At 43.3% G+C, this 27,976-nt stretch overlaps 4 protein-coding genes across 7 annotated transcripts; 2 read left to right on the top strand and 2 right to left on the bottom strand.

The window, feature by feature from the left end:
- Window positions 1-6,728: 6,728 nt before the first annotated feature.
- Window positions 6,729-9,577, bottom strand: sod2 (superoxide dismutase 2, mitochondrial). Its single transcript, XM_079290864.1, has 5 exons — window positions 9,478-9,577; window positions 8,452-8,657; window positions 8,180-8,296; window positions 7,456-7,635; window positions 6,729-7,381 (listed from the first exon to the last, which is right to left on the bottom strand). Exons 1-5 carry the CDS (start codon window positions 9,510-9,512, stop codon window positions 7,236-7,238), a joined length of 684 nt encoding a protein of 227 aa, XP_079146990.1. The 5' UTR covers window positions 9,513-9,577; the 3' UTR covers window positions 6,729-7,235.
- Window positions 9,578-11,035: 1,458 nt separating this feature from the next.
- wtap (WT1 associated protein) lies at window positions 11,036-17,135 on the top strand. 4 transcript variants are annotated; one of them, XM_079290580.1, is made up of 8 exons: window positions 11,036-11,215; window positions 11,759-11,796; window positions 11,910-11,965; window positions 12,095-12,153; window positions 12,295-12,425; window positions 13,189-13,367; window positions 15,669-15,823; window positions 15,929-17,135. In XM_079290580.1, the coding sequence occupies exons 2-8, from the start codon at window positions 11,767-11,769 to the stop codon at window positions 16,585-16,587; spliced, it is 1,269 nt and encodes a 422-aa protein (XP_079146706.1). In that variant the 5' UTR covers window positions 11,036-11,215; window positions 11,759-11,766; the 3' UTR covers window positions 16,588-17,135. The 4 variants fall into 4 exon arrangements, with proteins under 4 accessions (XP_079146706.1, XP_079146709.1, XP_079146707.1 ...); XM_079290581.1 differs by having other exon boundaries at window positions 11,080-11,109; XM_079290583.1 differs by lacking the exon at window positions 15,929-17,135 and having other exon boundaries at window positions 13,189-15,677.
- A 552-nt stretch (window positions 17,136-17,687) lies between these two features.
- On the top strand, window positions 17,688-22,491 carry acat2 (acetyl-CoA acetyltransferase 2). Its single transcript, XM_079291084.1, has 9 exons — window positions 17,688-17,824; window positions 18,454-18,588; window positions 18,677-18,858; window positions 19,500-19,617; window positions 19,705-19,848; window positions 19,936-20,058; window positions 20,151-20,305; window positions 20,385-20,495; window positions 20,610-22,491. The coding sequence occupies exons 1-9, from the start codon at window positions 17,776-17,778 to the stop codon at window positions 20,778-20,780; spliced, it is 1,188 nt and encodes a 395-aa protein (XP_079147210.1). The 5' UTR covers window positions 17,688-17,775; the 3' UTR covers window positions 20,781-22,491.
- Window positions 22,492-22,539: 48 nt separating this feature from the next.
- Window positions 22,540-27,098, bottom strand: tcp1 (t-complex 1). Its single transcript, XM_079290637.1, has 12 exons — window positions 26,983-27,098; window positions 26,399-26,484; window positions 26,016-26,144; window positions 25,558-25,655; window positions 25,336-25,446; window positions 25,013-25,194; window positions 24,505-24,631; window positions 24,083-24,258; window positions 23,843-23,966; window positions 23,408-23,600; window positions 23,103-23,266; window positions 22,540-22,935 (listed from the first exon to the last, which is right to left on the bottom strand). The coding sequence occupies exons 1-12, from the start codon at window positions 27,053-27,055 to the stop codon at window positions 22,725-22,727; spliced, it is 1,674 nt and encodes a 557-aa protein (XP_079146763.1). The 5' UTR covers window positions 27,056-27,098; the 3' UTR covers window positions 22,540-22,724.
- Between the last annotated feature and the right edge of the window lie 878 nt (window positions 27,099-27,976).

Raw genomic sequence — 27,976 nt, 5'->3', positions numbered from 1 at the left:
TTTGCATGTGTGCAGCACAGCCCCTGCAGAGTGCTGACGCCCCTCGTGGTGCCCTAGTGTGTAGAATACTGCGGCAGATGTGTGAGGATGAGGTCATTCACCTGCTGCTTTAAAGATTTAGAGTGATGCTGAATCACCTCACATGGACGGAGAGCAGCAGAGGGAGGAAAGGAAGGAATAGTGAAAGAATCAGACTGCACAAGGCGAGATGATGAATTACTTCGTTTGTTACAGCTGTCCAGCATTAGTGAAAGATTTTGATCGAATTGGAGGATTTCAGCTGCCAGGAAATGTGTCTCTTAAATAGTGACATAAATCAGTTGCTTTCAAGAGGACAGGAAGCTTAATCCAGAGAAGAGAAAGTGGAAGAATGAGAGGGGGAAACCGGCCAAGACTGACAGTAAAATAGTGCAGTGGGAGTAAAGTGAACAAGAGGAATTAGTGTAGTTGAGGAGGTTGTATTAGAAGCAGGAATGGCAGTGAGAACGTGTGAAATCATCTGCAACAACTGGAAGAATGCTTTGAGGGCTTCTTTTTTTAAGACTTTCTACCCGATTACTGGTCTGACTGCCAGTGCTGCATCTGTTTCTGAATACAGCAGTGAGTATGGAAAACCCCCTGGCAAGGAAAATATCACTCTCTCACACACACACACACACACACACACACACACACACACACACAGTCATGCATGCGCACACGCACAGATGCACACAAACATTAAACCTGCTGCTCTACCCTAACCATGTCTACCGCTTTGATCTCTGATATAACCGACTCTAATGTTGACCTTTGTGCGCGCGCGCACACACACACACACACACACACACACACACACACACACACACACACACACACCTACACACACACACACACACACACACACACACACTCTCTCTCTCTCTCACACACACACACACACACAGTCATGCATGCGCACACGCACAGATGCACACAAACATTAAACCTGCTGCTCTACCCTAACCATGTCTACCGCTTTGATCTCTGATATAACCGACTCTAATGTTGACCTTTGTGCGCGCACACACACACACACACACACACACACACACACACACACACACACACACACACACACACCCCACTCTTTCACCAGTCACCATTTCAAACAGGATTCAGACTCAGGTGAAACAAGACAAGAAGAGGAGTTAAAAGGCCCACAAAATGTCTCCCCTTAGACTAGAAACTCCTTCATGTCTTCATGGGAAATGTATCTTAATTCATTTTCTCTGTGTCGATAATGTATTGACCCTTGGGTCACATTGTGTTTTTTATGCTTTTAAATGTCTGCTCTGTTAAGCACTTTGTGATACTACTGTCTGTTAAAAGCGCTATATCAATAAAATCCATTCATTCATTCATTCATCTTCTCTATTAGTTTCTCAAACGTTGTGGAGACAAGTCGAAAAATCTACCACTGTGACATTTTAAATCGCTTCTGACCTCAACTTTCTTTTTGTGTCTCTTTTCGAAATACCTTCTGTTGTGACCCAGTCACTTTTTCCGCTCTGGTTTCTGCTCCTAGTTTTCCATGTGGACATGTGTTTAGACAGACAATGAAATATAACAGACCAGAGTGATGAATGGATTCTGACGGATTCTTCCAAGAATGCAGACAACCGTCTCTTCTGTCCAGCATGATGTCATTATTTATCCCATACATCAATGATTTGATCGATAACTGTTTTCTATGAAGACTCTCAAGGACATGACTGGATTAATTAAAAGTGTCAGGCGCCGACTGGCTTTCACCGGCAAAAGGGTGCCTCAAAGAGACTTATACCGACCACCAAGAGAAGCAAAACGTCCACAGTGAAGCATAAAACAACTACAAAGAGACGCAAATCAAGCGCAAAGAGAGCAAATAACTACAAAGGTGTACAAATGGCAACACCGTTCGTGTTTTCTTGAAGATATTCATGGTGTTGCAGTGAATGCAATCGGTTGTACACAAAAATAGTTTTGCGAGGAATGAAAAAAGTTCAAAGTTGAAATCTTGCCTCTCCTGTCTCACCTCTGCACGCCTGTCCAATGGTTGTGTGAAGCGGACGATCATTTTTTTATGTTTTTCCGCTTCCGGAAGTTAAAAATGGCAACTTCCAGTGTAGAAAATGTGTATTTACCAGTTGAAATATGAAATATTGAATAATTTAATATGGGCCTGATGCGATTCCCGAGAAACTCGAGTGACTCGATTACTAAAAACCTTGGATGGGGCGTGGGTCTGCAGTGCCTCTAAAGGAGGTTCCATTGAGGTACTTTATGATGCGTTCAAGCTCTGCTCAGTAGAAATGAATAAATTACAATGTTATCATGCTGTGCTCAAATGTATTCATGTCAAATTCTGTTTTTGGCGAGAAGCTTGAATAAATACAGTTGTTTGAAGGAGATGTTTTTACGGCAATAAAACATATTAGAGGAGGAGCTATGACCTGTTTAACTCCCTACAACTATCTCTGAGCAGCTTATTATAGGCCACATCATTAAAACCAGGGGAATTACATTTATTGATGGAATAGTCGATCACTCAAGTAATTGATGGCTGCAGGCCTAAACAATCACGTTTCATAAGAACAAATGCCGGGGTTCCGTTTATGACACGTGCATATTTAAAGTAAGCCTCAACTCACTTTGTATTCCTATTTCTCCTGCATGAACATCTGCTTCAGGGACTGTTTTCCAGCCAGCCCAATGTGTTCTAAGGAGAACCTCCCCAGGGGAAGAAAAAACGAAGTGTCTGCTGCTGCAAACACAGCCAGCTTTCCACGGTGTGTTGGTGAAGAGGGAAGAAATTGCAGACACAGCTCAATGTGTTGGCATATAAAGGTACCGCTAGTTGAATTTATGTCTCGTTCAACCTTATATGCTCTCATGAACATGCAACTTTCATCAGGATACTTTTTTCAAAGATGAAAAAACATTGTTTGACTTCAACAGATCCCAGTTTTTTTGTCCTCTTACTTTTTTGTCCTCTTACTTTTTGCTGCATTGTGTTGTTCAATGTTAACAGCCACAGGACGTAAACATTTCCTCAAGATTGGATGGGATCAAAACAGCTCGTGCATATTACAAAATTGAAGATATATTTCACAAATAAGCTTATATTTAACACCTTTTTTATTTATATTCTCTGAATGTACACAAATACTTGTGTTAAATTTGTTGTTGTTAATATTATGTATGAATTAGTGCGAGACTGATAAATCAGCTAGATGTGTTGGCTGATATCACTTTATTGCAGATGTAATGATATTGGAGTACATGCCAGCTGAAGGATAACAAAGGATTAAAGAAAAGCCAAAGATATTCTTGAAATTTAAACAAGTGTTTTTAAAGTCAGAAGTGATATTTCATCTCTCCCACACATTTAGGCTCACATTCAATCAAGTCAGTCTGTTGATGCAGAATGCTGTCTTGTTCACACATTGTCACATCTGTTCCTCGGTCAATAGATTGGGTCTTCTGTTCTGTGGTCTTGCAGTTTTCTTTCATGCATGCTTTACTCTTTGCAGAACTGCTACCAAAGATTTCACACACATGAGAGTGCTGACTCTCAGCAAAGGATGAGATAATAATAATAATAATCAAAATCCAACAGGCTTAATTGCCAAGATGAAGAATACAGAAAATGGAGACAGCAGCTTCAGAAATTCTGGATATGGAAAGAGAAAATACAGGCAGAAGAAATATTTTCCAAACAACAAACAATGTGTCTTTGTTATAAAACTTTTCTCTTTCAAGCTTCAAAGCTAATTCTCTATTTCTAAATTTCTAAAAAGAAAAGTCCGTGATGGATTTGTCAAGCTTGGGTCGATCCCACATGAACCTGAATGATCCCGGGCCTGCATTGATTTGTCACACTCTTCTGCCTGAACGATGTCCACGAGCCTTTAGACTCACTGGTGCAAATGACTGTGACGTAACTGAGACGAATTAAGCAGACACAGCCACGCCCTCTTGTTGAGATGATCTTTTCTTCTCTTTTCTTTGCAGCAAAGACGTTCTCAGTAGAGCTGAAACAATCACTCGAGAAACTCTTTGTTTGTTTCTCGGGACGGCGGTGAAAAAAGTTCAAGGGCCTTGAAACCCAGAATGTTAGATGAAACTCAAATGCATTAAATAGGTTTAATAACCTACTGGTAGATATGACTGCGAAATGTAGATTTTTCTAAAAAAAAAAAGAAAGCCAATTAGTCCTTTTTGTTTTCTATTTTTGTATGTCTGTTATTTTTCCTGAATAAAGCAAATGTATTTTTTATTCCATTACTTGATTTATTAATGACACAGTCGGTAATACTCGCTGCAGCACTGTTTCTCTGAGCTGATGACATGTACTATATACACCGAGACTTCATTCAAGCTCTTGAGGATGCTTTATCAGCAGCCATGATGAATCACTCACCCTGTCAGGCTGAAGGTATCAAAAGTTTCCCACAAAAGGCTGCCTCCTCAGACCCATGTCAAATGTCTGGCTTTAGCTCTCAGCGCCTGGTGGAGAGCTCCCTCTCCAAAGCACTCAGACTCGGGCTCGGGTGCCCCGAATTGAGCTCCGTCACCCTCCCTGCCAGGAATAACGGGCGGCAAAAATGCTGGAAAGTTTTACCTCCTTAATGTTGACACTTTCACTTTTCCTATTGGCTTTCCAGTCCAAATGGGACAATGACAGCTTGTGTAGAGCAAACAGCTAAGGCAGTTCACATCAGGGAACAACTGTGGGACAGCTTTGCAAGGCAGAGAATAGTCTGGAGCCCAGAGATGTGATGACAAAGCTGCAAGGGTTTGGGAGGGAGGCAGAGAAGAGATTGCAGAGATATCTCTGCAGCATCTTATCAACGGCCCCACTGGTGTCTTCATCAGAGGACCCACAGCCCTGTCCCGGTCACTGTGTATCCGTGTGTTTGAAGATAAACAAAACAATCTTCTTTGTAGCAATTGAAAGTTCTTTGTTATCAAAATGTGTAAAAACAAGGTAGTATTGTGGATATTCCTTACGTGCCTGATGGAGACTGAAAGTGGGATAAACCACAAAGTTGAATATATTTCACTGTCACATTGTTTCTTGAAATTGTTTTGTAGGAAAGAGCACCAGAAACAGAGAGCGGGGAGAAAGAAGAACGACAGATTTCAGAGTGAGAGTTCAACTCAGTCGCAAAATTTTTTCTTTCTTTTCTTTATCCTGAGTGAGTTCCATCTTTTTTTACGAGTTGTGGAAGAGGGAAATCACTTTTGGCACACTTGAACTTTTACAGAGCAAAAGTAGGCCACATTTAGACAAACCATCGTCTTATAAACGGGCAGACTTGTGTTTTTAAAGGCTGGCACCACCTCCCAAATGAAACTGCTCAAGTTCGTCTCTCCTTGTATTCATGGCTCTGGTGAATTTGAAGCAATTCTTTGTCATTTATTCCAAAAGCTGGATGAAAGCAACTTGTCGTTAATCTGTCTGGGTTCACACAGGCTTTTGGCTGCAGCTGGTTTCTGCCACATGAGCAGTATTTTAATATGCAAGTCCCAAAAGGCCTGCAGGTCAGATTCAACAATCAATATCCACGCAACAATAGAGTCAAGCTACAACCAATATCTAACAATTAACTCGTGCATTTGCAAAGCGAAAATCTAATTTCTTATTGATCAGTAACTTCATGCAGTTAGTCAATCCCAACCGTCATGATACATCATCTAACAACCAAAAAGGTGCCGATTCCAGTCTCACAATTGGAGTCCGGTCACCATGTACTTGAACTAACTTCCGGCATTCACTGGAAACCAGTTCACCTCCACATCCTGAGACCAGCTCCAGGAACAGGTCTTTGAAATTGGCACTGGCAAACTGGTCAGTCCTAATCACGAACAGGAAGAGCGACATCACTTGGAGGAAAGATGAACCAGCTGGAAGCCATTTCTTTAAGGAAACCCAGGAGAGTCTTTTGAAAGTCTGTTCGAGCCAGTGGCACGATAGATGACTTTTATATATTCATCATTTTAATGCACTTGATAAAGTTTCTTTGCTGAGAAAAATGTGTGCGTACAACTTAATGTGTTGTTCAGATCATCGACAGCAGAACTTGGGAAACACTGCCCTCTTTTGGCAACACTGCAGGGAAGCAGGGCGGATCATACAAGATGAACTATGTGACCAAAAACTATTTATACAAGTCCGATGTTTCAGCTCAGACAGGTTCATGAGGTTTAAGCCATCTTTGCCAGATAGTGTTTAATGTTCTCCAAACACAAGTGCACACACACGCCGCAGTTCACTTTATCAGCAGGGCTGTAGTTCCTCAGAGAGCACTGCTCTTTTTTTGGACTGAAAAATTGACGTCCTGGAGAAACAAAAATCTTAAAAAAAGTAGTGGAAAACCTCATTTTTCATATCCATTATGTAGCAACACACGAGATAAAAGCTGAGGATTAAGGCCAGGAAGAGCTCTTTGGAGTAGACCGCTGTCTAAATGCCTTACATTCCTCACCAAGTGTGGGAAAAAAAAGTGCTGATGCTTGCATCTAAAGTCTGTCGTTTTATTTAAAAATGTCTTTATCCCGGTTTAACACCAAACAGTGATCGTTGTTGCTATATCGTCGTTTTATTTTCTCTGTCACCCTTCTGACATTAATAATTCTCCATTAACATCTTTAAAAAGAACCTTAATGTTTTATCCATCACAGTACATAGAAATAGAAAAATGAAGCCCCAATTATCAAGCCTGTACAATTGAAATACATCTTTATTATAATACATCAAAAGCATGGACTTGCAATAACATCGTCTGGATTTTAGTGCGACGAAACTCACTGAATGTGCACTCTGGTTAACGGACACCTAGTTCACATGACTGGCAGCAAGTATTTGGTTGAGATTAACAGTAGCCGGCCTCGATGTGAAAGGAGGCGAGTTTGTGCGCTTGACAGAAGACGTAGTCGGGAACAGACCTGAGACAAGAAGCACTTGCAAATCATTTTCCAAGTTTGCTCTAAACTGTGCGAGTGCAGGGCTTTAAGTCTGCCACGAAGGAAACATTATCTGGACCAACGGAGGAAATATTTTAAAGTTAATTTAATCAACTTTAATGTAGCTCATCATATGAAAGGCCAAACTGTTTACAATCTGAATCCAGAAAACCCCACAGCTCAAGTGCTCCATGCAATGGAAAACTTAATTGAAACTACTATTTTACTCAGGTCAGGATGAAAAGGGACTATTTGAAGATCGGGTTCTACTTTTTGGCCGACTGGAGACGCTCGCTCACATTCTCCCAGTTGACGACATTCCAGATGGCCTTAACGTAGTCCAGCCGCACATTTTTGTACTGAAGGTAGTAGGCATGCTCCCATACGTCGATACCGAGGAGGGGGATGAGGCCTGAGGGTCAGAGACACTGGAGGTAAAGACCAGGCACTTATGAAACAAAGCCATCAAAGTCGTTTTCAACAGACCTGTAGTCCCATGCAGGGGGTCCTGGTTAGCACAAGCAGCGATACGAAGTCTTCCGCTCTCCTTGTCGTAGCCCAGCCAGCCCCAGCCAGAGCCCTGCACTGCCACTGTAGCGGCAGACATCTTCTCCTTCATCTTCTGCAAGGAGCCAAAGTCCCGCTTAATGGCCTCCAGCAGCTCCCCTACAAGAAGAGACAGACAGATGCTACTTCTAAAAGCAAAAGGCTCAATCAAAGAGCATTTTCAGGAAAACTTAATTCTACACAGTTTATAGACCTTTTCCCTGCACGCATATTCTGTATTATCTGGAAGAGAGATGCTGCGTCAGCCTCATACTATTCTTAAAAAACAATCATGAAAAAAAGCACAATTTAATTTGAGGCCAGCCGCACTATAGGACATCTCCACATAACCCAACTAGGCAGCTTCTTTGACCACTAGGGGGCAGAATGATAAAAGGAAACCACCAAAGTGTAACACAATGTAGCGATTCCCACAACCAAGCACACAGTGTTTGTAAAGGGTTATAAACCGAGCTTAAAGCTGCACAGAGTGCACCTCTGTGCAGCTTTAAGCTCAGTTGGCTGTTCACGCACAGTGGGTCCAGCACTACTATGCAAGCCTTTCACATTACAGAGTCACGTGTGCAGGTTTACGTGAACTACAAAACAAAGCAGTTTAGGAAATATGAGACGACAAGCTGTTGGGCGGTTTTAAAAGCCTTACCCTGAGGCTCGCCGCCACCATTTGGGGAGAGGTTCGTCCAGAAAATAGTGTGATTTATGTGGCCTCCACCGTTGAACTTCAGAGCAGGCTGGAGGGCAATCTGAGCCGTCACATCTCCTAAAATACAAGTCAAATACATGCACTTAAAAACAGACACACATCTGTTAAATGTGACTGATGTGGATGGAACTACAAAGACACCTTGAGATGTATATGTAGGTTATTCTTTCTTATACAAAAGTACTGATTAGTGTTGAGTTTGCGTCGCGTACCCTTTGCTAGTGCCTCCTGATATTTCTCCTCTGTAACGTTGAGGTTGTTCACATATGTGGCGTGATGCTTGCTGTGGTGCAGCTGCATGATCTCTGCATTGATGTGGGGCTCCAGGGCACCATAGTCGTAGGTCAGGTCAGGGAGCGTGTGCTTCTGCCTCGATGCAGCTACCTGGCTTATAGTTTGGCTGAGGCTGGCTGCACACCTGACAAAAAGCAGAGGACAAACTCACCAACCATTGGCACTCAAAATGGAGCTTTTAGTCTGGTTTAGATGAGCCGACATGAAAGGGAAATTAGCACATGACTGATTTTAAAAAGGGTAACGAGACTCTCTGAAATTCAAAAACTATAGAGCGCTAAAACATTATGTGGGTCCACAAAATCAGTCTCCCAATAATGGTCCATGGAGGAGCTTCAAACTTTACTTAAGAAGCAACACAAGTTTGAGACTGACTTTGAGTAAAAGTATCTTGTGTTCTCAATTAGCTACTGATTGGACTTTCCAAAACTAACATTTTGGGATTCTTAATGTAAGTGGTGCTCCCCTTTAACTGCAATTACATATTTCCAAATATACAGAGGTACAATAATAACTAAGCAGACAGTGGTGCACGTCTGATCAAAGTATTAGCCCAAGATAGCCTGGCACAGTCGGGTCTAACAGCTCGACAAGCCTGATAATGGTCAGGTGTTGATTGTAGATCCAAGGTACCTAACCTATGAGCTGATGGCACCGGGTTTAACTCTTTATAACAAAAGTGTCCAAATAAAACAGCATTAAATGATCAATCCATGACATGACATACGAGTGCAGGATTATGCAATCCGTCAAAATCCTTCATTGTGTGCGCCACAAGCCTCACTGAGCGGCTAAACTAAGTTAGCATCCAGGCTAGCTGCATGTTAACCCTGAATAAACAACAGTCTCAAGTTCAGGAACCATCGCTGATAGCATGAGTCCCAACTCCTTGTGCTCGTTGAGCAGGAAAAGGACACTTAATAGTAGATTGGTATCAGTTTTACCTGCGAACTTGTCCAACTCTGCACAGCATTGTCATGATAGAGCAGACAAATTAGTTACTGCCCTTGAAATGAGCTATTTCAACTTGACAGCGCAGCCGACCGTACCATTATCTTCACGTGGGGGTGTTGAGGGGAGTGCGCAGGAGTGACATAAACCTCAACTGAAGCCAACTCTCCACTCAGAAATATTGATAGTCTAATATAATATAATAAATATGGTATTTCTGAATGAATCTAAACATAATAGATTATGGAGATACCTCACGCAAAAAAGTGCATATTTAGTTATAGAACTACTCTACGTGTCTGTGACTTATATTCTGTTTCAGTTTTGGAACATACAATGTCAGAGTAAATAAATCATACATAATAAAATGGAATACAGCCATAATAATTGTAAATTATTTGCACAATTTAGCACAATTATCAAAACTACAGCGGAGGCAACACCAGAGATCGTCTATATTAAGACAAATGAATCACTCAGAGGAAAACAACGACACCTCGGTATCTTTGATTGGTGGGTCCACAAAGACAGAATAACTACCTAAGAATGCATCTGGACTACAGATTTTCATATTATTGACCAATGAGTTAATGTTGTCACTCAACAATTTTGTGCTGGCCTGCTTGAAAGCCAAAATAAAAGCAGGCTGCCCAGACCTCCTCACATCTCATTCATAAATGTCTCACACTGACAATACAATACAACACAAATGTTATCATTCAAAAATCAGTGAACACCAGGGAAAGGGAAGCCTCAAGTCATAATTGATGATAAACTAAAAAAATGTATTTAGAATCACAGCCCAGCACAATACACTACACAAAGACTGTTACTATTATAGATGTAGCTTATAAAATATCATTTAAAACTGTAAAAAAAATATCTGTCACATTTTCCCAGGGCTCAAGGATGTCGTTAAATGGCTTGTTTCGTCCAACCAACAGTCTAAAATCAAAAGACATTACATTTATGATGATCATGAACTAAGAACACAAGCAAATATTTACAATTAAGAGGCTGGAACGAGACTCATTGATTCTCAAAATATAAAGTTGTTATTAATGAATCAAGTAATTGTTTCAGCTCTCATGTACACAGCTTTCAAACATGCTCATGTGAGAAAGAGCACACATACATTATATTAGATAGAGAGATAGTTACTTTATTAATCCAATAACCAGCAATTATGGTACAGGTAAATCAAATCATTAAATATCAAATGCACAATATATACAATGAAATAGAATAATATTCAATGAACTAACTAAACAGTAGTGCAAAGATTTAACCAAACAACAGAGTAACGGTGTTATCGTTTTGTGGTTGATTTAGCTATTACAAACCGGAACTTACAATAAAGTAGAAATAACAGCATGAAGAAATACCATATCCCATTCATTTATTCGAAGTAAATAAACATTATTTTTTATTGATTATTGTTCCCCCCCCCCCCCCCCCCCCTCAGTCCCGTTTTGTATTCCGTAAACCTCTGCGGAGTGAGAGCTCCGTGTGTTTCTCCGGGTCTCTGGTTGTACTCTGCAGCAACGCGAGTGCAGCAGCTCGGCCACTGTTCTCCCGTCAGTGACGAAGATGATGGTGATTACGCAGACGCGAGCCAACTACACGTAAATTCACAGCTAGTTTTAAACACACTTTGCACATTTTTGCCACTTTTGTGAAGAATCCTTGAAGCCGAGGGGTTCCAGGAACGTCGAAAGAAACCGGGCCTGGGTATGTGCGTCGATGACTTGGAAGGCCCGAAAATCTGCAGCTAAGAGCCCGCTAGTTTCAGGAAAAGGAGCGCAAGGGAGGGAGTCGTTTCCTTCACCGCCATTTTGTGATAACAAGGAGCCGAAAACAGAGCCAAGAATTGCATGCTGCCAGGCTGAACATAAAGGAAATATTGTTGCCTCGCGTTGTAATTTCACAGACTTTATTTATATTTGCTCGTGAATGCTAAATGTTATTAGCACCGCAGAGTTAACCTCGGTTCGCTTATTTCTGGTCCCTCGGCATCGTTGCTGCCACACCAGCTAACAGTAGGCACGACAGCTCTTATTGACCGGTAACGTTAACTTTTACTCGGTCCACCGTGTGGTTTACGTGAGCTGCATGTATTGCCCGTACACCAAAGCATTTTTCGCAAGTTTGCAAACTTACCCTACGTGTCATATTTTAGTGCGACGCGTTATTGCTTTAAGAAAGATGTTGCAGCGGCTTCTACACGCGACAGCAAGCTGTGCTTTAATCACCATTTCTCTCTCACACTTGTAGAGTTCACAATGACCAACGAGGAGCCTCTACCCAAGAAGGTGATTGTCCTTTTCTAGTGTATTCACCATGTGTGTCACGAGCTCTTTCATGTCTAAACATGAGCTTAATTGCTTCTTTTATTGAACCAGTTCTCTTTTGTTTTCGCTTACAGGTTCGCCTCAGTGAGTCTGACATGAAGACCCTGACCAGAGAGGAGTTGTGCACGAGGTAGATGACAGCTCCACACCTGCAGCTTTATTATTCTGTGTGTGTGTGTGTGTGTGTGTGTGGGGGGGGGGGGGGCTTGAGCTATTTAGGTTGAGCTGGTAATGTTTACACTTGTCCTGCTCCTCTCAGGTGGAAACAGCATGAAGCGTATGTCCAGGTCCTGGAGGCAAAATATACAGAGCTATGTTGTAAGTACATCTGCACACATCATGTCTCTAGCCAGCAATAAACACTATATTTTGCACGCTGTGTCCCTTTATTTGGCTGCTTGTGAAGTGGACGTGTCTCCTGATGGATCTTCTTTCCCCCCCCTCTCTTCACCGTCTTAGCCAATGACGTGACGGTGCTGAAGGAGTCCGAGGAGAAGCTCAAGCAGCAGCAGCAGCAGGAGTCTGCGCGCAGGGAGAACATCTTGGTCATGAGGCTTGCCACCAAGGAGCAGGAAATGCAAGAATGCACCGTATGTATCTATTCCTCCACGTTCTTAATCTTGAATCATCTATTTTTTTTCTGTTTACTTATCCATTAATTGACGTACTTCCAGCTCTACACTATACCTTTTATTCATTCGTTATCATGGTATGTAGGCTCAAGGTAAATAGTGTCACGCGGGGCATCTGTAGCTCTTATCTTTAGAGTGACAGCTCAGTGGATCACCCAGTGGCTTTAAGGAACACACACACACATAGAGGTTTGTTTTCCTGAGTTATAATGGATTCCTAGCTTTGAGGCTTATTGGTTACACCCTTTGCCTCTCGTGTAAATATATCCAATAAGATCTGTTAACTCTATCATAGCTGTGACTGTGGCAGTTTTTCTTGTCTGGTCTTACTTTGGGTGTTTCCAGGAAAGCAACTCATATCCAACAAAAGCTTTTGAAAGAGATTTAAAGTGGCTTTGGTGTAATATAGGATGACTCTTAATAGCTATGACTCTAGATGCTGTTTAAAATTGACCATACTGTTTCAAGAGGCCTTATCTTAAGTCTACTCTAGGAGCCCAATTTATTCTCCCGAGGCTCGGGATTGAGAAGTTGTCGATGATCCTAAAAACGTAGAACCAGAACATTTGAGTGCTTCTGATTTTGGGGGGGGAAACGTGTCTCCGTCGACTGAAGATCAGTAAAACTAAAGGACTGGTACTCATAACAATCAAAAGTTCTTCATCAGTAGTGGTATACTCTGCCTTACTGGTCAGTAACACCCGTTTGTTTCGTCCTGCAGACCCAGATCCAGTACCTCAAGCAAGTCCAGCAGCCGAGTGCAGCCCAGCTGCGGTCGTCCATGGTGGACCCCGCCATCAACTTGTTTTTCCTCAAAATGAAGGCTGAACTAGAACAGACTAAAGACAAACTGGAGCAGGCCCAAAATGAACTGAGTGCCTGGAAATTTACACCTGATAGGTAAAGACAATCAAAATCAAAATAACCCCCCCCCTTCCCAAAAAAAAACAGTCAAGACTTCCTCATGCCCCCCCACCCTCACTCTCACTGCAGGCATGCAGGGACTATGGTGGGGGGGGGGGGGGGGAGGCTGACAAATGCTGTACTCTCCCACAAGGCTCAGACTTTACAGAGTTCACTGCAAAACCAAAGTGTTTTTGTACTGTTGCACTCTTGCCAGCTACATATCTCATAACCTAAAGACAGTATGGTCAGGTGACACTTGTGTTTCAGCTCCCCTCGTGTCCCCTCACCGTCCAAGGGCCTGAAGGAGTCCGGACTGTTCCCGAAGAGGTGGTCTCTCACTTCCCGACACGGACATGCCCCCCCCACCCACCCCACCGCCCCCTCAGCTCAAACCAGACAGTTCACTTATTTAATAGGGGGGGCTATGGTGGAGGTTGAGTCAGGCAGGGAGCATCCCGAGCCTAAAAAAACCCCAAAACAAAGCAATTGAACATTTAACAGACAATTCCCCATACTCGGTTTACAGAGACATTTAACTGTGGATTACGCCACACACATTCCCTGTAGTCGGCCTGAGAAAGACTTTTTTTGGACAGTAGATACATTGCAGTAACGTAAGGAGAGCTTCTAGGATTAACAGTAACTGTGGGGGGGGGGGAGAGCCACTAGAACTGGTGTTAAGACTGTCAGCGGAGCCAGATCCTCGGTACACGGAGGACTGTGGTTCAGGGACGAGGGTCCAGTCGCCCGTGTCTTTGAACATGGGCCCACTCACGGTAGAGTGTATTTCCATGTTTTATTTTGTGACTTGTTTCTTTTGATTGCCATTTCATTTTGATCTTTCTCCTGTTTCTCCAAAACAAGCACTTACTGCAGTGTGTGTGTGTGTGAAGCATGATTTGGCGTCGATTGTTTACACTTGTGTACGTTATTTGCACTTTTATGATGAATTAAGCTTTGCTTAATTTTGTCAGATTCGTACTGAAACACACTGCTGTAGGTGCACTGAGTCCTGTTTTCAAGTTGTGAATGCAAATGTCCTTTTTTTTTAAAAAAAAGTCATGTTCTGAGTTGATGAGAATGTATTTATTGTATTTTTGTATATTTCTGTGATTGACCTCCCGATCTTTCCCTCAGCTCATTATAACCTTTACTCTCACCGGTGTGGCTCCGGTCTCTGGCCACTGTACTCAGAATGAAACACGTGGGGTCTGTTGTGTGTTTTCCTGTCTTAAAAAAACTAAGTTGCACTCCGGCTCTCTCGCACTAATGTGAGCTGGCAGTGTGTACACAGCATGTCTCCCCAGTCCTCTAAGGACATGAGTTATGATAATCACCAACTGAGAAGAAACGCAGTTAACTAATTAACTTTCAGTGCACAGTTGCATTATTATGACAAGTAAGAATACTACAGTTCTCGGGTACAGCTGCTGAGTTACTTGCTGTTGCTTTTAATATTTCCTTTTTCCTTCTGGCCAGACTTCTTACGGCATCTGTAGACTAAATCCATGGCAGTTAGTTCTGGTTTTACATAACATGTATGCCTGTCATTCGTTCTCAAATTTGGCTTCTTGATTGTGGCTTTTTGTAAAGCACAGCCACAGATGCAGTTAATGTAAATCTAACAGGTGTGCTGGACTGTTGCGAAAGCAGCCTTAAGCTCTTTTACTGCTGAAATACTTGCTCCTGTGTGTTTTTTTAAAGTGATGACTACACAAAACCAGTGCCTGCTTCTGCAGTGAATATTTCCTATTTTGCGACTTGATATTTAAATTTTAGGGTTTCTTGTAGCGTGTCAATCTAATATTACACTGTTACATTGTTTTATTCTGCTTTGTGTTCACACACGGTGATGTCGCGGGTGCGTTTTGAATTTGGTTGCTCCCGAATTGCCATCGTTTTTAAAGTGCTCACTTTTCTTCAATATGCAACATGGTGAGTTAAGTTACAGTTAAAGAATGGATGCATCAGTTCACACAGGTAGCTTGTTTTGTTTGGGTTCCAGCGACAGTGAGCAACTTATATTGTTCATACATCGTCATAATTTAGCCTTTAATTCAGCTAGAGAGAGAGAATGTTTGTACAGATACAAGAAAATCATTTGACATTCATTTGTACAGAACCAGTTTGTGTCAGTAATTTCATATTGCATTGGAATCTAGAAAATCCTGTTGTGAGTGATTCAGGGCCGGGCCAGGTTAGAGAGATGGCTGGGAACAGAGCAATGGCATCACTTCACCTTGTTGTGTTTGTCACCTGGTTCACTGCGTGATGTGACACTTGTTTCACTTACAGCCAGACGGGGAAGAAACTGATGGCCAAGTGTCGAATGCTGATTCAGGAAAACCAGGAGCTGGGTCGGCAGATGTCCCAGGGACGCATTGCCCAGCTGGAGGCCGAGTTGGCCCTGCAGAAGAAGTACAGCGAGGAGCTCAAGAGCAGCCAAGACGGTGAGAACATCTCACAGCCCCGGCCTTTTGGTTCTTTACCAAATGTGCACGTCTTTTTAACGTTCTGCTGTGGATTTGTTCTTTCCTGATCTCTGGCCCTCCCAGAGCTGAATGACTTCATCATCCAGCTAGACGAGGAGGTGGAGGGGATGCAGAGCACCATCCTCGTCCTGCAGCAGCAGTTGAAGGACTCCCGTCAGCAGCTGACTCAGACCCAGGGGGCGTTGAGCGGAGCCGGGCCCAGCAGGACTTCACCCGCCGCCTCCTGCTCGTCCGCCGAACCGTCCGCCCAGCCCGAGCAGGCCAGCACGCCTTCCGAACCGATGGGCAAAGACTACGGGAGGGTCTCCAACGGACCGAGCAATGGCAACTCGTCCCAGAGGAGCGAGACCACCACGCCCAGCCTGTACCGGGAGGTCAGCAGCACCGAGGAAGACTTTCCCATGTCCCCCGTGGTTTCCAGCCCCGGCGAGACCGAGACCAAACTGTCCAACCACTCGGAGGAAGCGTCAGGGAGTCAGACCGCCGCCGGGAGAGTTGGAGGACCTGTGGGTTTCGGGAGCCAGCTGAGCGCAGGGTACGAGAGCGTGGACTCTCCAACAGGCAGCGAGACGTCATTGACTCAGCACTCGAACGACACGGACTCCACCGCAGACACCCACGAGGACAAGGCCGCCCTGGTGACCAAGGGCACCAGGACTGCAGGGTCACGGCACACTCAGAACGGCCTGGACTCCAGCACGAGCGACAGCGCGGTTTTGTAATGTACTTTGACATGTACTGTCTTTTCCTTTTCTTTTTTTTTTATACAATATACAAAACAAGGCAACAAATGCATAGCCGGTAACACAGCGCAGCTGTCCCAATACATTTTGTTTTCCCCCTCCTCCCCTCGCCTATCGTGATGCCTCTGTCACATTTGTGTTGCTAAACAGGGATATAACCGGTATGGGTTCATGTTAGATTTGAATTGAGTGGATGTATGATTTAAAGCTAGTACGTTTCATTCTGCTGTTTCTTTGAGCATGTCTATGATGACACTGAAATCAGGCATCTGGTGTTTGTAACTCATCGTCAAAAGTCAGTAAGTATCACTGAATTACAGTAGCTTCGCAATATTCACGGCCATTTTTAGATGTTGGCCTGTATTTTTGTTTTTTTCTTTTTTAATGCAATTTTGATTTTTCATTGACAAAAAAATTTATGTTCAAAAGACTGTTGAATTGTGAGTAGTTTATTTGCGACGTTCATATTATTCTGATTCAGTCCTTTTCATGTACTGACCAAATACCAATAAAGATTTTTAATACTACAGAGTGAAACCCATTATTACTACCCATCAATATACTAATATGGAAACTTAATACTTACACAACATATTTGCTCATCTGAAGCATGAATATTTAATGACCATCATATATTCCACCCCACTGGGCCTGAAAGGCTCCTGTAAGTTTTAATAAGAGTATTATACTTTTGCCTTTTTTCAAAGTTACTATAACGAGAGGATGATGTATAAAAATAAAAGGTGTTTTGCCTGTGTTGTTACTTTGTCTTAAATAACATAATTTGGGTGACACAAAATAAGACAAAATTTAAGTAATTACAGAGGTTGAAAAGAACAGGATACAGATGAAGACATTAAAATACATATATGTAGATCAACCAAAAGCTTTGTAAAGTTTGTTATCCGGACCAATGTGGTCTGGCAAATACTTCATATTTAGAAAGCAGATTATGAAAAATAACTCAAATAGAAAATGGGCATTGTGATGAATTGGACAGTCCCCCTCCCAAACTCGTGGGGGCGCTGTGGTGCGTTCCTCCAGCAGTTACACACGTCCTACTCAGAGCAGGTTTGAACAGTCAACAGAGCGAAGTGCTGACAGTGTTGACGGGACAGACAACTGTTGGAAAGCGAGCGCTCCAGCTTCAACCAGCCGTCCATCAAAATGAACACCGAGCCTGTGGTCGTGGTCTCTGCCGCGCGGACACCAATAGGTGAGATTAAACATCCCACTCAGTGCCAGACACGTTCAATTCAAACAATTCGCTGACGTGCAACTCTGCTGCGGCGGTCACATTAACTGTTGTGGGTGTTAATGTATGAATGTAGCCATCATGTTTATTTGTTTATAAGGTGTATTATCGGGGGGGTCTTGTTTAATTTGGCAAAGTGGTTAATGTCATTCGTTTACGCACGTCGAGCCTTGCAGAGCTCTGATTGGCTCGCTCGTGTGTGCGGAGTGGTCTGTGGCCAGTGATTGGCTGGCTGGTCATAGTGCCACGGAGCACGAGCGTCCTACCATTGGTTAACCAACAGCGTGTTGAGGCTAGTTGGGCGTGTTCACTCTCCAAGATGCGTTCGGACCAATATCGATAACTTAGTGTGTGTTGGGTCCACTTCTGCTGCCCTGTTACCCAATTTACCTTGAGCCTACATGCCATGTTAACTAATTAATACAAAGTGTAGTGCAGGGCTGAAATTATGTCAATTAATAAATGAGTCAGCTGAGAGAACAGATGATTCAATATCATGAATGAGTTTCCTCTCCATGTAAATTGTTGGATTAATGGGGTTCCAGTGGGTCCCTGGTTATGTGCTCATGCGACTCCATCTTTCTTCACAGGGTCCTTGAACGGTGCTCTGTCCACAGTGCCTCTGCCTGACCTCTGTTCAGTGGTGATCAAGGATGTCCTGAAGCGGGCCGGGGTGAAGCCAGAGGAGGTCTCCGAGGTTATCATGGGACACGTCCTAACAGCAGGTGAAAGCTCAAAGTGTGGATGAGATCAGATACGGCTTCTCTTTCTTGTCTTATTTGGTGTTCACCTCCGATGTGTTTGTCCCTTAAGGTCAGGGGCAGAACCCGGCGCGTCAGGCCAGCGTTGGGGCAGGCATCCCCTACCCGGTCCCGGCTTGGAGCTGCCAGATGGTGTGCGGCTCTGGTCTGAAGGCTGTGTGTCTGGGAGCTCAGTCCATCCAGACGGGAGAGTCTACTGTGGTGGTGGCGGGGGGCATGGAGAGTATGAGCAGGGTAGGCAATGACACAAGGAGGGATAGGGAACTGCAATCACATCACATGGATAATGGCGCGTGTGGGCATCTTCTTTAATAAAAGACTATTACACTTAAACCTATTCATTTGTAACAGAAATGCAGAGTTATTTTCTTTACTTGCTCTGCTTGTGTGTGTGTTCAACATTTAATATTTGAGAACTATGGGTCTTGTAGTAAACTAAAGAATAGGGTTGCAGAAAACAGAATATTTCTCAAATTAAGGGTTACAATATTTTCAGTATCGGCACCAAAATCTGTGTATACAAAGGAATCTAGTATTGTAATTGATATTTTGAAAAGATACCCTTGTCAGAACACCTGCTATAAACAGTAGGACTTGAAGCTCTGCAGATTAAAATTCTTCTTTTTACTCTTTCTGTGAATGAAATGTTCCCACTGGTTGCCTTATATGGCGATTATAGGGCCATTGATTACAGTAACAATGGCATTAATCAAGTTGAAACAAGGGATTTTGTGCAGTAAAGACATTTTGGTGAATACAACTTGGAATACTTGTACCAAGAGAATTTTAGGATAATAAACCAAAATGTTTTTGCATGAGGCCGATTGTTTCCCAGCATGCCAAGTTAACCGTTTGTTTCCTGGTTCCACCGAAAGGCTCCTCACGTGCTGCAAATGAGAACGGGAGTGAAGATGGGCGACGCCTCCCTGCAAGACTCCATGGTGGCAGACGGCCTGACGGACGCCTTCCACGGCTACCACATGGGCATCACAGGTGTGCATGGCTGAGAATACACACACATGTAGAAACACCTGATTCTCACATGAGTATTTATAGTCATGATAAACCTTCTGACATCAGCTGAGAACGTGGCGAAGCAGTGGGAAGTCAGCCGGGAGGAGCAGGACCTGTTCGCCGTCCAGTCGCAGAACAAAACGGAGGCGGCACAGAAAGCAGGACATTTCGATCAAGAGATCGTCCCCGTCATGGTGTCGTCCAGAAAAGGCGAGTTTGTCACCGATTTATTGTTGAGAAACCGTCTCGTTTTGCCATCGGCGTGCATGAGCTGTAACAATAGCGAGTCATCCTCAGGTCCAGTGGAGGTGAAGGTGGATGAGTTTCCTCGCCACGGCAGCAACGTGGACAGCATGTCCAAACTCAGACCCTGCTTCATCAAGCACAGCAGCGGCACCGTCACCCCCGGGAACTCCTCAGGTTCGACAGTTGGTGCTCTCTTTTTATTTTACATGTCATCTTGAAGTGACAGCTTTTTGTCTAAGTGTATCTTTTTCTTTTTTTAACTGTAGGTGTTAATGATGGAGCCGCAGCCACCGTCCTAATGAGCCAATCAGAGGCTGCGAAACGTGGCCTAAAACCCATGGCCAGAATCGTATGTTGGGCTCAAGCTGGCCTTGACCCGTCTATCATGGGAACTGGACCAATACCAGCCATCAGGAAGGCGGTGAGAAACCAGAAGCACCAAAATCTAACAATTGAGAAAATGCGTTTTTTTCTATTATGTCATTCTTCTCCCCTGATAGGTTGAAAAGGCGGGCTGGCAGCTTGACCAGGTTGACTTATTTGAGATCAACGAAGCATTTTCTTCCCAGTCGATTGTTGTGGTTAAGGAGCTTGGCCTGAATTTAGACAAGGTAACACTTTTTACATTTTAAATTTGAAGTCACGTTCATCCAGTGTCCATAAAAAGCCTGACATGAGACTCCAGACTTGAACAGCTTAGCAACACTTCTGCGGTCGGTCCTCAGGTGAACGTGAGCGGTGGCGCCATCTCTCTGGGCCATCCCATCGGCATGTCTGGCTGCAGAGTGCTGGTGACCTTGTTGCACGCTCTTCAGAGGACTGGAGGCCATAGGGGCGTGGCCTCTCTCTGCATCGGAGGAGGGATGGGCATCGCCATGTGCGTGGAGACGGTCTGAGAGGAAAACCTAACACTTCATTGATTGCACTCGATCTCATCTTTATGTATAAGGGATACTTAATCGTTTACACTGCGGGACACGATATAAAGTGGCTTACCCGGGTACTTCAATTACTGGGAAAACGTGATGAGTTTTAATTGGGACTTATTTAGCAATAGCTTGCCATTCTCACTGTGAACTTCAATTAAATGAACCCTTCCTCAGGTTATAGTTGTGTAGCATGCGATTTAAAATGTCTAAATACTGTAAATACTAACCGCTTTAAGTGGAGAGCAAGGCCGTCCTTCAGAGGATCGGTGGTTCGATCCCCGGCACTGCTAGTCTCATGTCGATGTGCCCTTGAGCAAGACACTTAACCTCAAAATTGCTCCTGTAGCTGTGCCTACGGTGTAGAAATGTGATAGAATCTGAATTGTAAGTCGCTTTGGATAAAGGCATCTGCTAAATGACTAATGTAATGTTCCAAGTACACACTTTACTGTAATTAGTAGTTGTTGGCAAGCTGTCAATGAAGACTCAATGTTATTCCCTTTAAAATACTTTGTGTCTGTAGCTGATTACACATCAGAGCTGACTAAAATGACATGTGGTGTTCCCCAAGGTTCAATACTGGGGCCTCCTCTGTTCAACATCTAGCTAGTGGAAGCGTGTAGATTCTACACGCTTCCACTAGCTCAGATTATGGAAAACAACAAAGTTTGTTATCATAATTATGCAGACGACACACAAATCTACATAACTGTCACCAGGGGACTATAATCCCATACAAGGGCTGGGTAACTGCATTGAACAAACCAACAACTGGATGTGCCAGAATTGTCTTCAATTAAACAAAGATAAAACAGAAGTAATTGTTTTTGGTACCAAGGACGAACAATTGAAAATCACCGCTCAGCTTCAGTCACTGATGTTAAAACCCACAAACCAAGCCAGAAATCTAGGTGTAGTTATGGATTCAGACCTCAACCTGAACAGCCATATCAAGACAATTACAAGACAATTCCTGCCAAACAAAGAATTGACTTTAAAATCCTGCTGTTGGTTTACAAAGCACTGAATGGTTTAGGGCCAAAATACATCTCTGATCTGCTGCTACCTTATGAACCATCCCGACCCCTCAGGTCGTCTGGGACCGGTCTACTTTCTGTTCCCAGAGTCAGAACTAAACATGGAGAAGCAGCGTTCAGTTTTTCTGCTCCATATATCTGGAACAAAGTCCCAGAAAGCTGCAGGTCTGCTGAGACCCTCAGCTCATTTAAATCAAGATTGAAGACTTGTTTGCTGCTGCCTTTAATTGAACCACATTCAATTCATATATGAATCAATTTCCTGCATTTCTGCATTTTATTTGTTACTGTTTTTTAATTGTTTTTGATTCTTGTAATGGTTTTATGTGGAGCACTTTGAATTACCTTGTTGAAATGTGCTATACAAATAAACTTGCCTTGCCTAAAATAACCTGCTTTCAGTGGAAAGTGTTGCAAACACATTATGGACATGCTACCTTCTCTGTAGATCTTACATATATATGATAAACATTTCAAGTGCATTCCACTTTCTCTTCTAAATTAAGCAGACGACATCTTTGAAACAAGTGCCAAATGTTCAAGTATGCTAGCCTCTAACCCAGTGCTTCCTGTACACGGCATATTGGTGGAATGTCCAGCTGTTTACGTATCAATAAAGAATTATAAGCCATAGTCTTGACTTCTTTGAAACTCCTTTATCGAAGCTGGCACAATTAACAAATCAGTGGTCATCTACAACCATTTGAGCTTTATTGAGTGTCCAAAAACAAAAACAAGTCACTTACAGTTCCACTGGAAACAAGGGAGTGGGAGAACAGTAAACAGGCAAAGTGCACGGCCTACACTAGAGTACAGCCATGAAGAGCTCATGTATATAAATACAGGTGAACATATCAGGACCGATCACAGCTGCTTAATTCTCCAGAGATCCCGACTGCAGTGCTTCCTGGTAACCACCGCCCTCCTTCGGCTCTGGGAACAGTTTGATGAGGTCGTCGATACGGAGGATGGTGATGGCCGCCTCTGTGGCGAACTTGAGGCTCTTAGTCTTCACCATGGTGGGCTCGTACACGCCAGCCTGATAGTTGTCTCTAGGCTTGCCGTTGACCAGGTCCAGACCAATCCTACAAGACAAAAGTAGTCAAATACTGAATGTTCTACACAACACATTAAGTTAAGCAAGCACCTGAGAAAGTACAACTCTAGAGCAGATGGCTAAATCTATACTGCCAATTCACTGAATGGAAACAAAATATTAGTTTCATGACTGGTGCAGGAAGTATAGACTCACCACTTGAGGTTCTTGCGTTCAGGGTTAACCTGAGCCTCATTGTGGAAGGCCCGAAGCTTGGCTACCAGATCAGTGGAGTCCTGTGCTGCATTTACAGCCAGCGTCTTGGGGATGATGAGGAGAGACCGGGCAAACTCTGCAATAGCCAGCTGTTCTCGGGAACCCTGAAGAAACATAAATGTTAAGAAACATATGAGCATCGGGAGAAACGGGGCTACAAAAGACACGATCACAATAAAAACGGAACCAACCCCAGATACCAACCAGCTTCACGAATCAAAAGGGTTTCATAGAATATGGCTCACCATGCTGGTAGCATAATTCTCCAGGTAGATTGACAGAGCTGCCTCCACAGCACCACCTCCTGGCACTACAGACTTGGACTCCAGCACCCTCTTGACCACACAGAGGGCGTCGTGCATCGAGCGCTCCATCTCGTCACACATGAAGTCGTTGGCCCCGCGCAAAATGATGGATGCTGATGTGCGTGCTTTGGTGCTGAGCAGATTCAAAGTTTGGAAGAAACAGAACCACTACAGTTAACGTGTGTCAGACTGCATCTGCAGGCAGAAATTAGGCACTTTTACCCTCGACATATCATACAGATAATTAGCATTGTCCAAACTTCTGCTATAAAATGTTCTGATCCTACAGTTGTACGGACATAACTATGAATTAGCAGTGTGTTAGGAGTACTTTATAGTTAACGTGAGGTTTAAAAATATAGTTGCAGTTCCTACTTCTTGATAAGAATGAGCTCGTCGTCACAGACGCGTTCTTGCACAACCTCCTCTGCCTGGCCGAGCATAGTGGCCTCAAATGTCTCCTCTCCCTCCAGATTGGTCAGAGAAGGGCAGACGGTGGCTGAGAATGAACAAACAACCCACGTCACCACGATGTTTAACAGTTCAAACCACTGCATGCAAGGGCTTGAACACGACATTAAAACCTGCCCACAGTTGTTAAGACTTCGATCCTACCTCCTGTGGCCTTGGCAATGCGTTTGAGGTCCTTCTTGAGAACCCTTCTCACTGCCATGGCTCCTACATCCACAAAGTACTTAAGGCACATGTCATCAATGCCACCGGTGGTCAGGATAACGGTGGCGCCTGCTGCCAAAATCTTTTGGATCCTCTCCTTGGTGATGTCAGATTCCCTGGAGCAACAAAATCCAAAATTGTATTCAGTTTCAGTTATATTTAGACACAATACTATGGAAATATGATATAGAATTGTTATGCCCACAATACTGGTACAACAGCTCAGAGAGAACCTGCTGCCTTATATTGAGACATCATATTTTCTCCCACGCGTATCACTGTGTGAACTATTGATTCAGCATCACAGCAAATTTAAATGGGATTATTCTTCAGGATGCATTTGTGAGAGAGATGGTACGCACCTTTGTCTGATCTGGTCAAGCTTCTCTGGGTCGTTGATGAGGACTTGGACTCCCATCTTCATCTTGGTCTTCTGCAGGCTGAAGTCCAGGCAAGCAATCTTGGCGTTGAGGACACGCTTCACCATGGCTTTGGAACAAAAACACAAAAACAGCATATTTAACAGGGGAACTATCCAAAGAGCAATCAAAACTCCCTACACCTTAAAACGCGACAGTATGAGGACATTTTATAAAATATTAAAAACACATGTTATTATTCTATTGTCTGGCTAGAAAAGATGTGACCCAGTTTAGAAACTACTGCGTCTAGATTCCTCTCAAAGCCAGTGTACTGTCTCCCACGCGTATCACTGCTTACGCCACCAGAGACATAGCAGCAAATTTAAATGGGAGTTTCATCAGCTGCAATGGTAATGCATGAGTCATCACCCAATGCTAAGTAAATCCTCACATTTGAAATGTGGGAATTTCAGCAACAAGCGTACCAACTAGCGTACTAACAACATACATTGTGATCCAACTGTGCAGTTCACTGCATATCCGTTGATCAAGTAGCTCTCTTTCTGGCTGCGGCCATGCGCTTTCAGCACGTTGACAGAGTTGATGGGGTATTTGGCCACCCCCTTGCTGTCCACAAACTTCACAGCGAGTGTAGCATCCACCGCCATGTTACCAAAGAAGTCGGAATCACTGAGGGTTCAGGGTTAAGGCAGATAAGGGTTTTCCTCGCACAAACAATTACTCTCTGCCTGCATGTTCAACGAATACAAAAGCCAGCGAGGGTTGGATCCAAACAATACAACGTATGCACCGTGCAGAAAGAAAGGATACACTCCAATGATTTTGGAAGACATGGAGGTCTTGGCTGCATTGACCAAGCACTCTCTGCCAAGATCATCTGTTCCGATAGTGAGATTCTCATTAATGTAACGAACTGCTTCCCTGGAAGATGAAAAGGTAAGTTTGAATGTCAAATAATTATGGACAAATCTGAAGCACCCAGCGATAATCAATGACTGGAAAAAACAGACTGAAGAGTAGTTTCTCCATTACTTGCAAGCCAGACGATATCCGCTGATGACCGACGTGGGGTGAATCTTCTGCTTCACCAGCTCATCTGCATTCTTGAGCAATTCTGCAGCAAGAATCACCTGAAAGAACATCACAGTACATATGTGAGTACAAGCTGACACTTGCTTCATATTCAACTTGAGAATACTTTTGTTACACCACAGACAAAATGTTTCAAGAAAGGTACGAGTTTCATAGTGTGCCATCGTTTCATTAGGGGTGGCAGAAATGAGGCCGCTCAACCCGTTCAGACACTGACGGACAGTTTCTCTCTCCCGTTAGCATAGCCACGCAGCCGTGATAAAAGGCAGATGCATGGTACTATAACAGGACATTATAACAAACTGAACTCTGTATAAAGTCTGCAGCAAGAACTGCGTTTACCGAGCACCATTCATTCTCCCCTTGAGCGCCTGTTGACCCTACTCTACCCTACTCACCACAGACGTGGTCCCATCTCCGACTTCCTTGTCCTGCAGTTCAGCCAGTTCACACAAGACCTTAGCAGCTGGGTGCTCCACCTCCAGCAGCTTCAGGATGGTTGCGCCATCGTTGGTGATGGTCACATCCTGTCATACAATAACATATGAGAGCGATAAGCAACTCAGGCCACACTATTCACCATCAAGTAAAAAAAAACGACTGATGAAGTAACGGACCTTTTAGCAGTGCTGTTGACATGTCACAGCAGGGTAAACACAGGTGCAATTTAATTTATTAATTATAGTCCCAGTCTACATCCACATCTGTGTTTACCCTGCAAAGACATGTACAGCTACTGCTGTGAAAAGGGCCTGTAAATATTTTTGAATGCGACACAGACCCCGATGTCGTCCACCAACATCTTGTCGAGGCCAACTGGTCCCAGGGAGCTCTTGACGATGTTCGCGATGGATGATGCGGCCATGACTGCAAAGACAAGAGGGAAGTTGCTACTACTAGCACTTAACATTTGTATTTAACATTTGCTGGTGCATCCTTTAAAACAAGTCTGACCTGTAATAACACTTCTATCGTTGACATGTTCAGTCATATTATTGAGTGGGGTTCACAGTAAACTAGGAGCCACACCTTCAGACCATGACACTGTTTTTCTATCCCATTAGCATAGCCGTCCATTCATGGTGATGAGAGTGGAAAGTACTGAAATGGGATTATGACGTAACTACCGCGGTTAGCTTACGGTGCACATTGTTTAAAAATAGCAGGCTTTGCTGTGCTTTGCAGATTTTCACTCGAGTGAGAGCAGAGGCTTAAAGTTGACATAAAAGTTAGCTAGCATTAGCATTAGTCACACGTGTGGTACCATGCAGTAAATTAAATCACTTCTCCCATCGACCATTCGTAACGCACATAAAATACATGAAGCATAGGCGAAACACCAAGTAACAGGACACCATAACTCACCATTTTGAGTGCGAACAGATTCGCCAGTTGTTCTCTGGCCGAGCACATTTAACGGACCATCTAACATCGACATCTTGGAACAACGCACAACCAAGAAGAAAGGAAGCGCCGCAGTGCATTATGGGTAACCCGGCATTAAGCGGAAGGTTCGAGAAGAAAATGTATAAAAAAACAGCCTGGACATTGCCGTATAAGGGTTTCTCATTATGTAAAGGATGTCAACGCTTAATTTGTAATAATTGTTCACGTCAACCAGTTCCCTTATCAATTTAGAAGAAACGCTTTGTCACGTTATTTCTTGTAAACTACATTTTCCAGCATGCCTTTTCTTTTGGCTCTTCCTCGTGGGCTCCAAGTGCGGCCTCTGCTGTTGATTTTGGATACAAACTTCATGCTTCAAGACAAAGATATTTCTCCGTATTTCTTACTATTTTATTTGATCTACATCTTCTTCATTTTGTTTTTTTAGGAGTTATTCTTTGTTTTCTTTTTGGAAGAACTGTGTGTTTTATTCCTCTCTTGATTATTTGACTGAGCCATCCAAATTTTAGTTTCTCACATAATAGTATAAGAAAAAAAGAAATTGCAGAACAGAAATGTTAAATATAAGTTTGAGGTAATTTAGAAACCCTGTCATAGTTTTCCCCAGCTTAGAGCATTGACAAAAAGCTAAATAAATATAGCTTAATTTATTATTTCTATTACCGATACCATTAACGCGCATTACTGACTCTGCTTCTTCCCAGGAGTCTTTGTGCTTTCTCGCCTCGCAGGTTCCCGTGGATCCTGGTTATACCTGGACCATGTCTTGCCTCCTGCCGTGTTTCTGTCATATGCATTGAATGTGTTGTAACTCTGCGTTGTTCATTCTCTGACTGAGGATGTCACATGTGAAAAGCCCTCCGAGGCAAATTTGTGATTTGGGGCTGTACAAAAATGAATTGAATTATCAGATTTTCTCAGAACTCTCAAATTTCAATATCGGGTTTGGCTT

Source organism: Melanostigma gelatinosum, assembly GCF_949748355.1.
Source record: "Melanostigma gelatinosum genome assembly, chromosome: 19".
NCBI lineage: Eukaryota > Metazoa > Chordata > Actinopteri > Perciformes > Zoarcidae > Melanostigma > Melanostigma gelatinosum.
The sequence above is the reverse complement of the archived record's forward strand: the minus strand, read 5'-3'. Positions and strand labels throughout refer to the sequence as shown.

What these genes read in the sequence shown, in the direction of transcription:
- sod2 (XM_079290864.1), bottom strand. Translation starts at nt 9,512, where the DNA reads ATGACAATGCTGTGCAGAGTTGGACAAGTTCGCAG. An exon ending in TCAGGAGGCACTAGCAAAGG is followed by an intron (nt 8,297 to 8,451) that starts GTACGCGACGCA and finishes CTTGTATTTTAG; the next exon opens with GAGATGTGACGGCTCAGATT. An exon ending in TGGTGGCGGCGAGCCTCAGG is followed by an intron (nt 7,636 to 8,179) that starts GTAAGGCTTTTA and finishes CTCTTCTTGTAG; the next exon opens with GGGAGCTGCTGGAGGCCATT.
- wtap (XM_079290580.1), top strand. Translation starts at nt 11,767, where the DNA reads ATGACCAACGAGGAGCCTCTACCCAAGAAG. An exon ending in AGGAAATGCAAGAATGCACC is followed by an intron (nt 12,426 to 13,188) that starts GTATGTATCTAT and finishes TTCGTCCTGCAG; the next exon opens with ACCCAGATCCAGTACCTCAA. An exon ending in TGGAAATTTACACCTGATAG is followed by an intron (nt 13,368 to 15,668) that starts GTAAAGACAATC and finishes TTTCACTTACAG; the next exon opens with CCAGACGGGGAAGAAACTGA.
- acat2 (XM_079291084.1), top strand. Translation starts at nt 17,776, where the DNA reads ATGAACACCGAGCCTGTGGTCGTGGTCTCTGCCGCGCGGACACCAATA. An exon ending in TGCCGCGCGGACACCAATAG is followed by an intron (nt 17,825 to 18,453) that starts GTGAGATTAAAC and finishes CTTTCTTCACAG; the next exon opens with GGTCCTTGAACGGTGCTCTG. An exon ending in GGGACACGTCCTAACAGCAG is followed by an intron (nt 18,589 to 18,676) that starts GTGAAAGCTCAA and finishes TTGTCCCTTAAG; the next exon opens with GTCAGGGGCAGAACCCGGCG.
- tcp1 (XM_079290637.1), bottom strand. Translation starts at nt 27,055, where the DNA reads ATGTCGATGTTAGATGGTCCGTTAAATGTGCTCGGCCAGAGAACAACT. An exon ending in TCTTCCAAAATCATTGGAGT is followed by an intron (nt 25,195 to 25,335) that starts GTATCCTTTCTT and finishes CTGAACCCTCAG; the next exon opens with TGATTCCGACTTCTTTGGTA. An exon ending in GAACGCAAGAACCTCAAGTG is followed by an intron (nt 22,936 to 23,102) that starts GTGAGTCTATAC and finishes TTTGTCTTGTAG; the next exon opens with GATTGGTCTGGACCTGGTCA.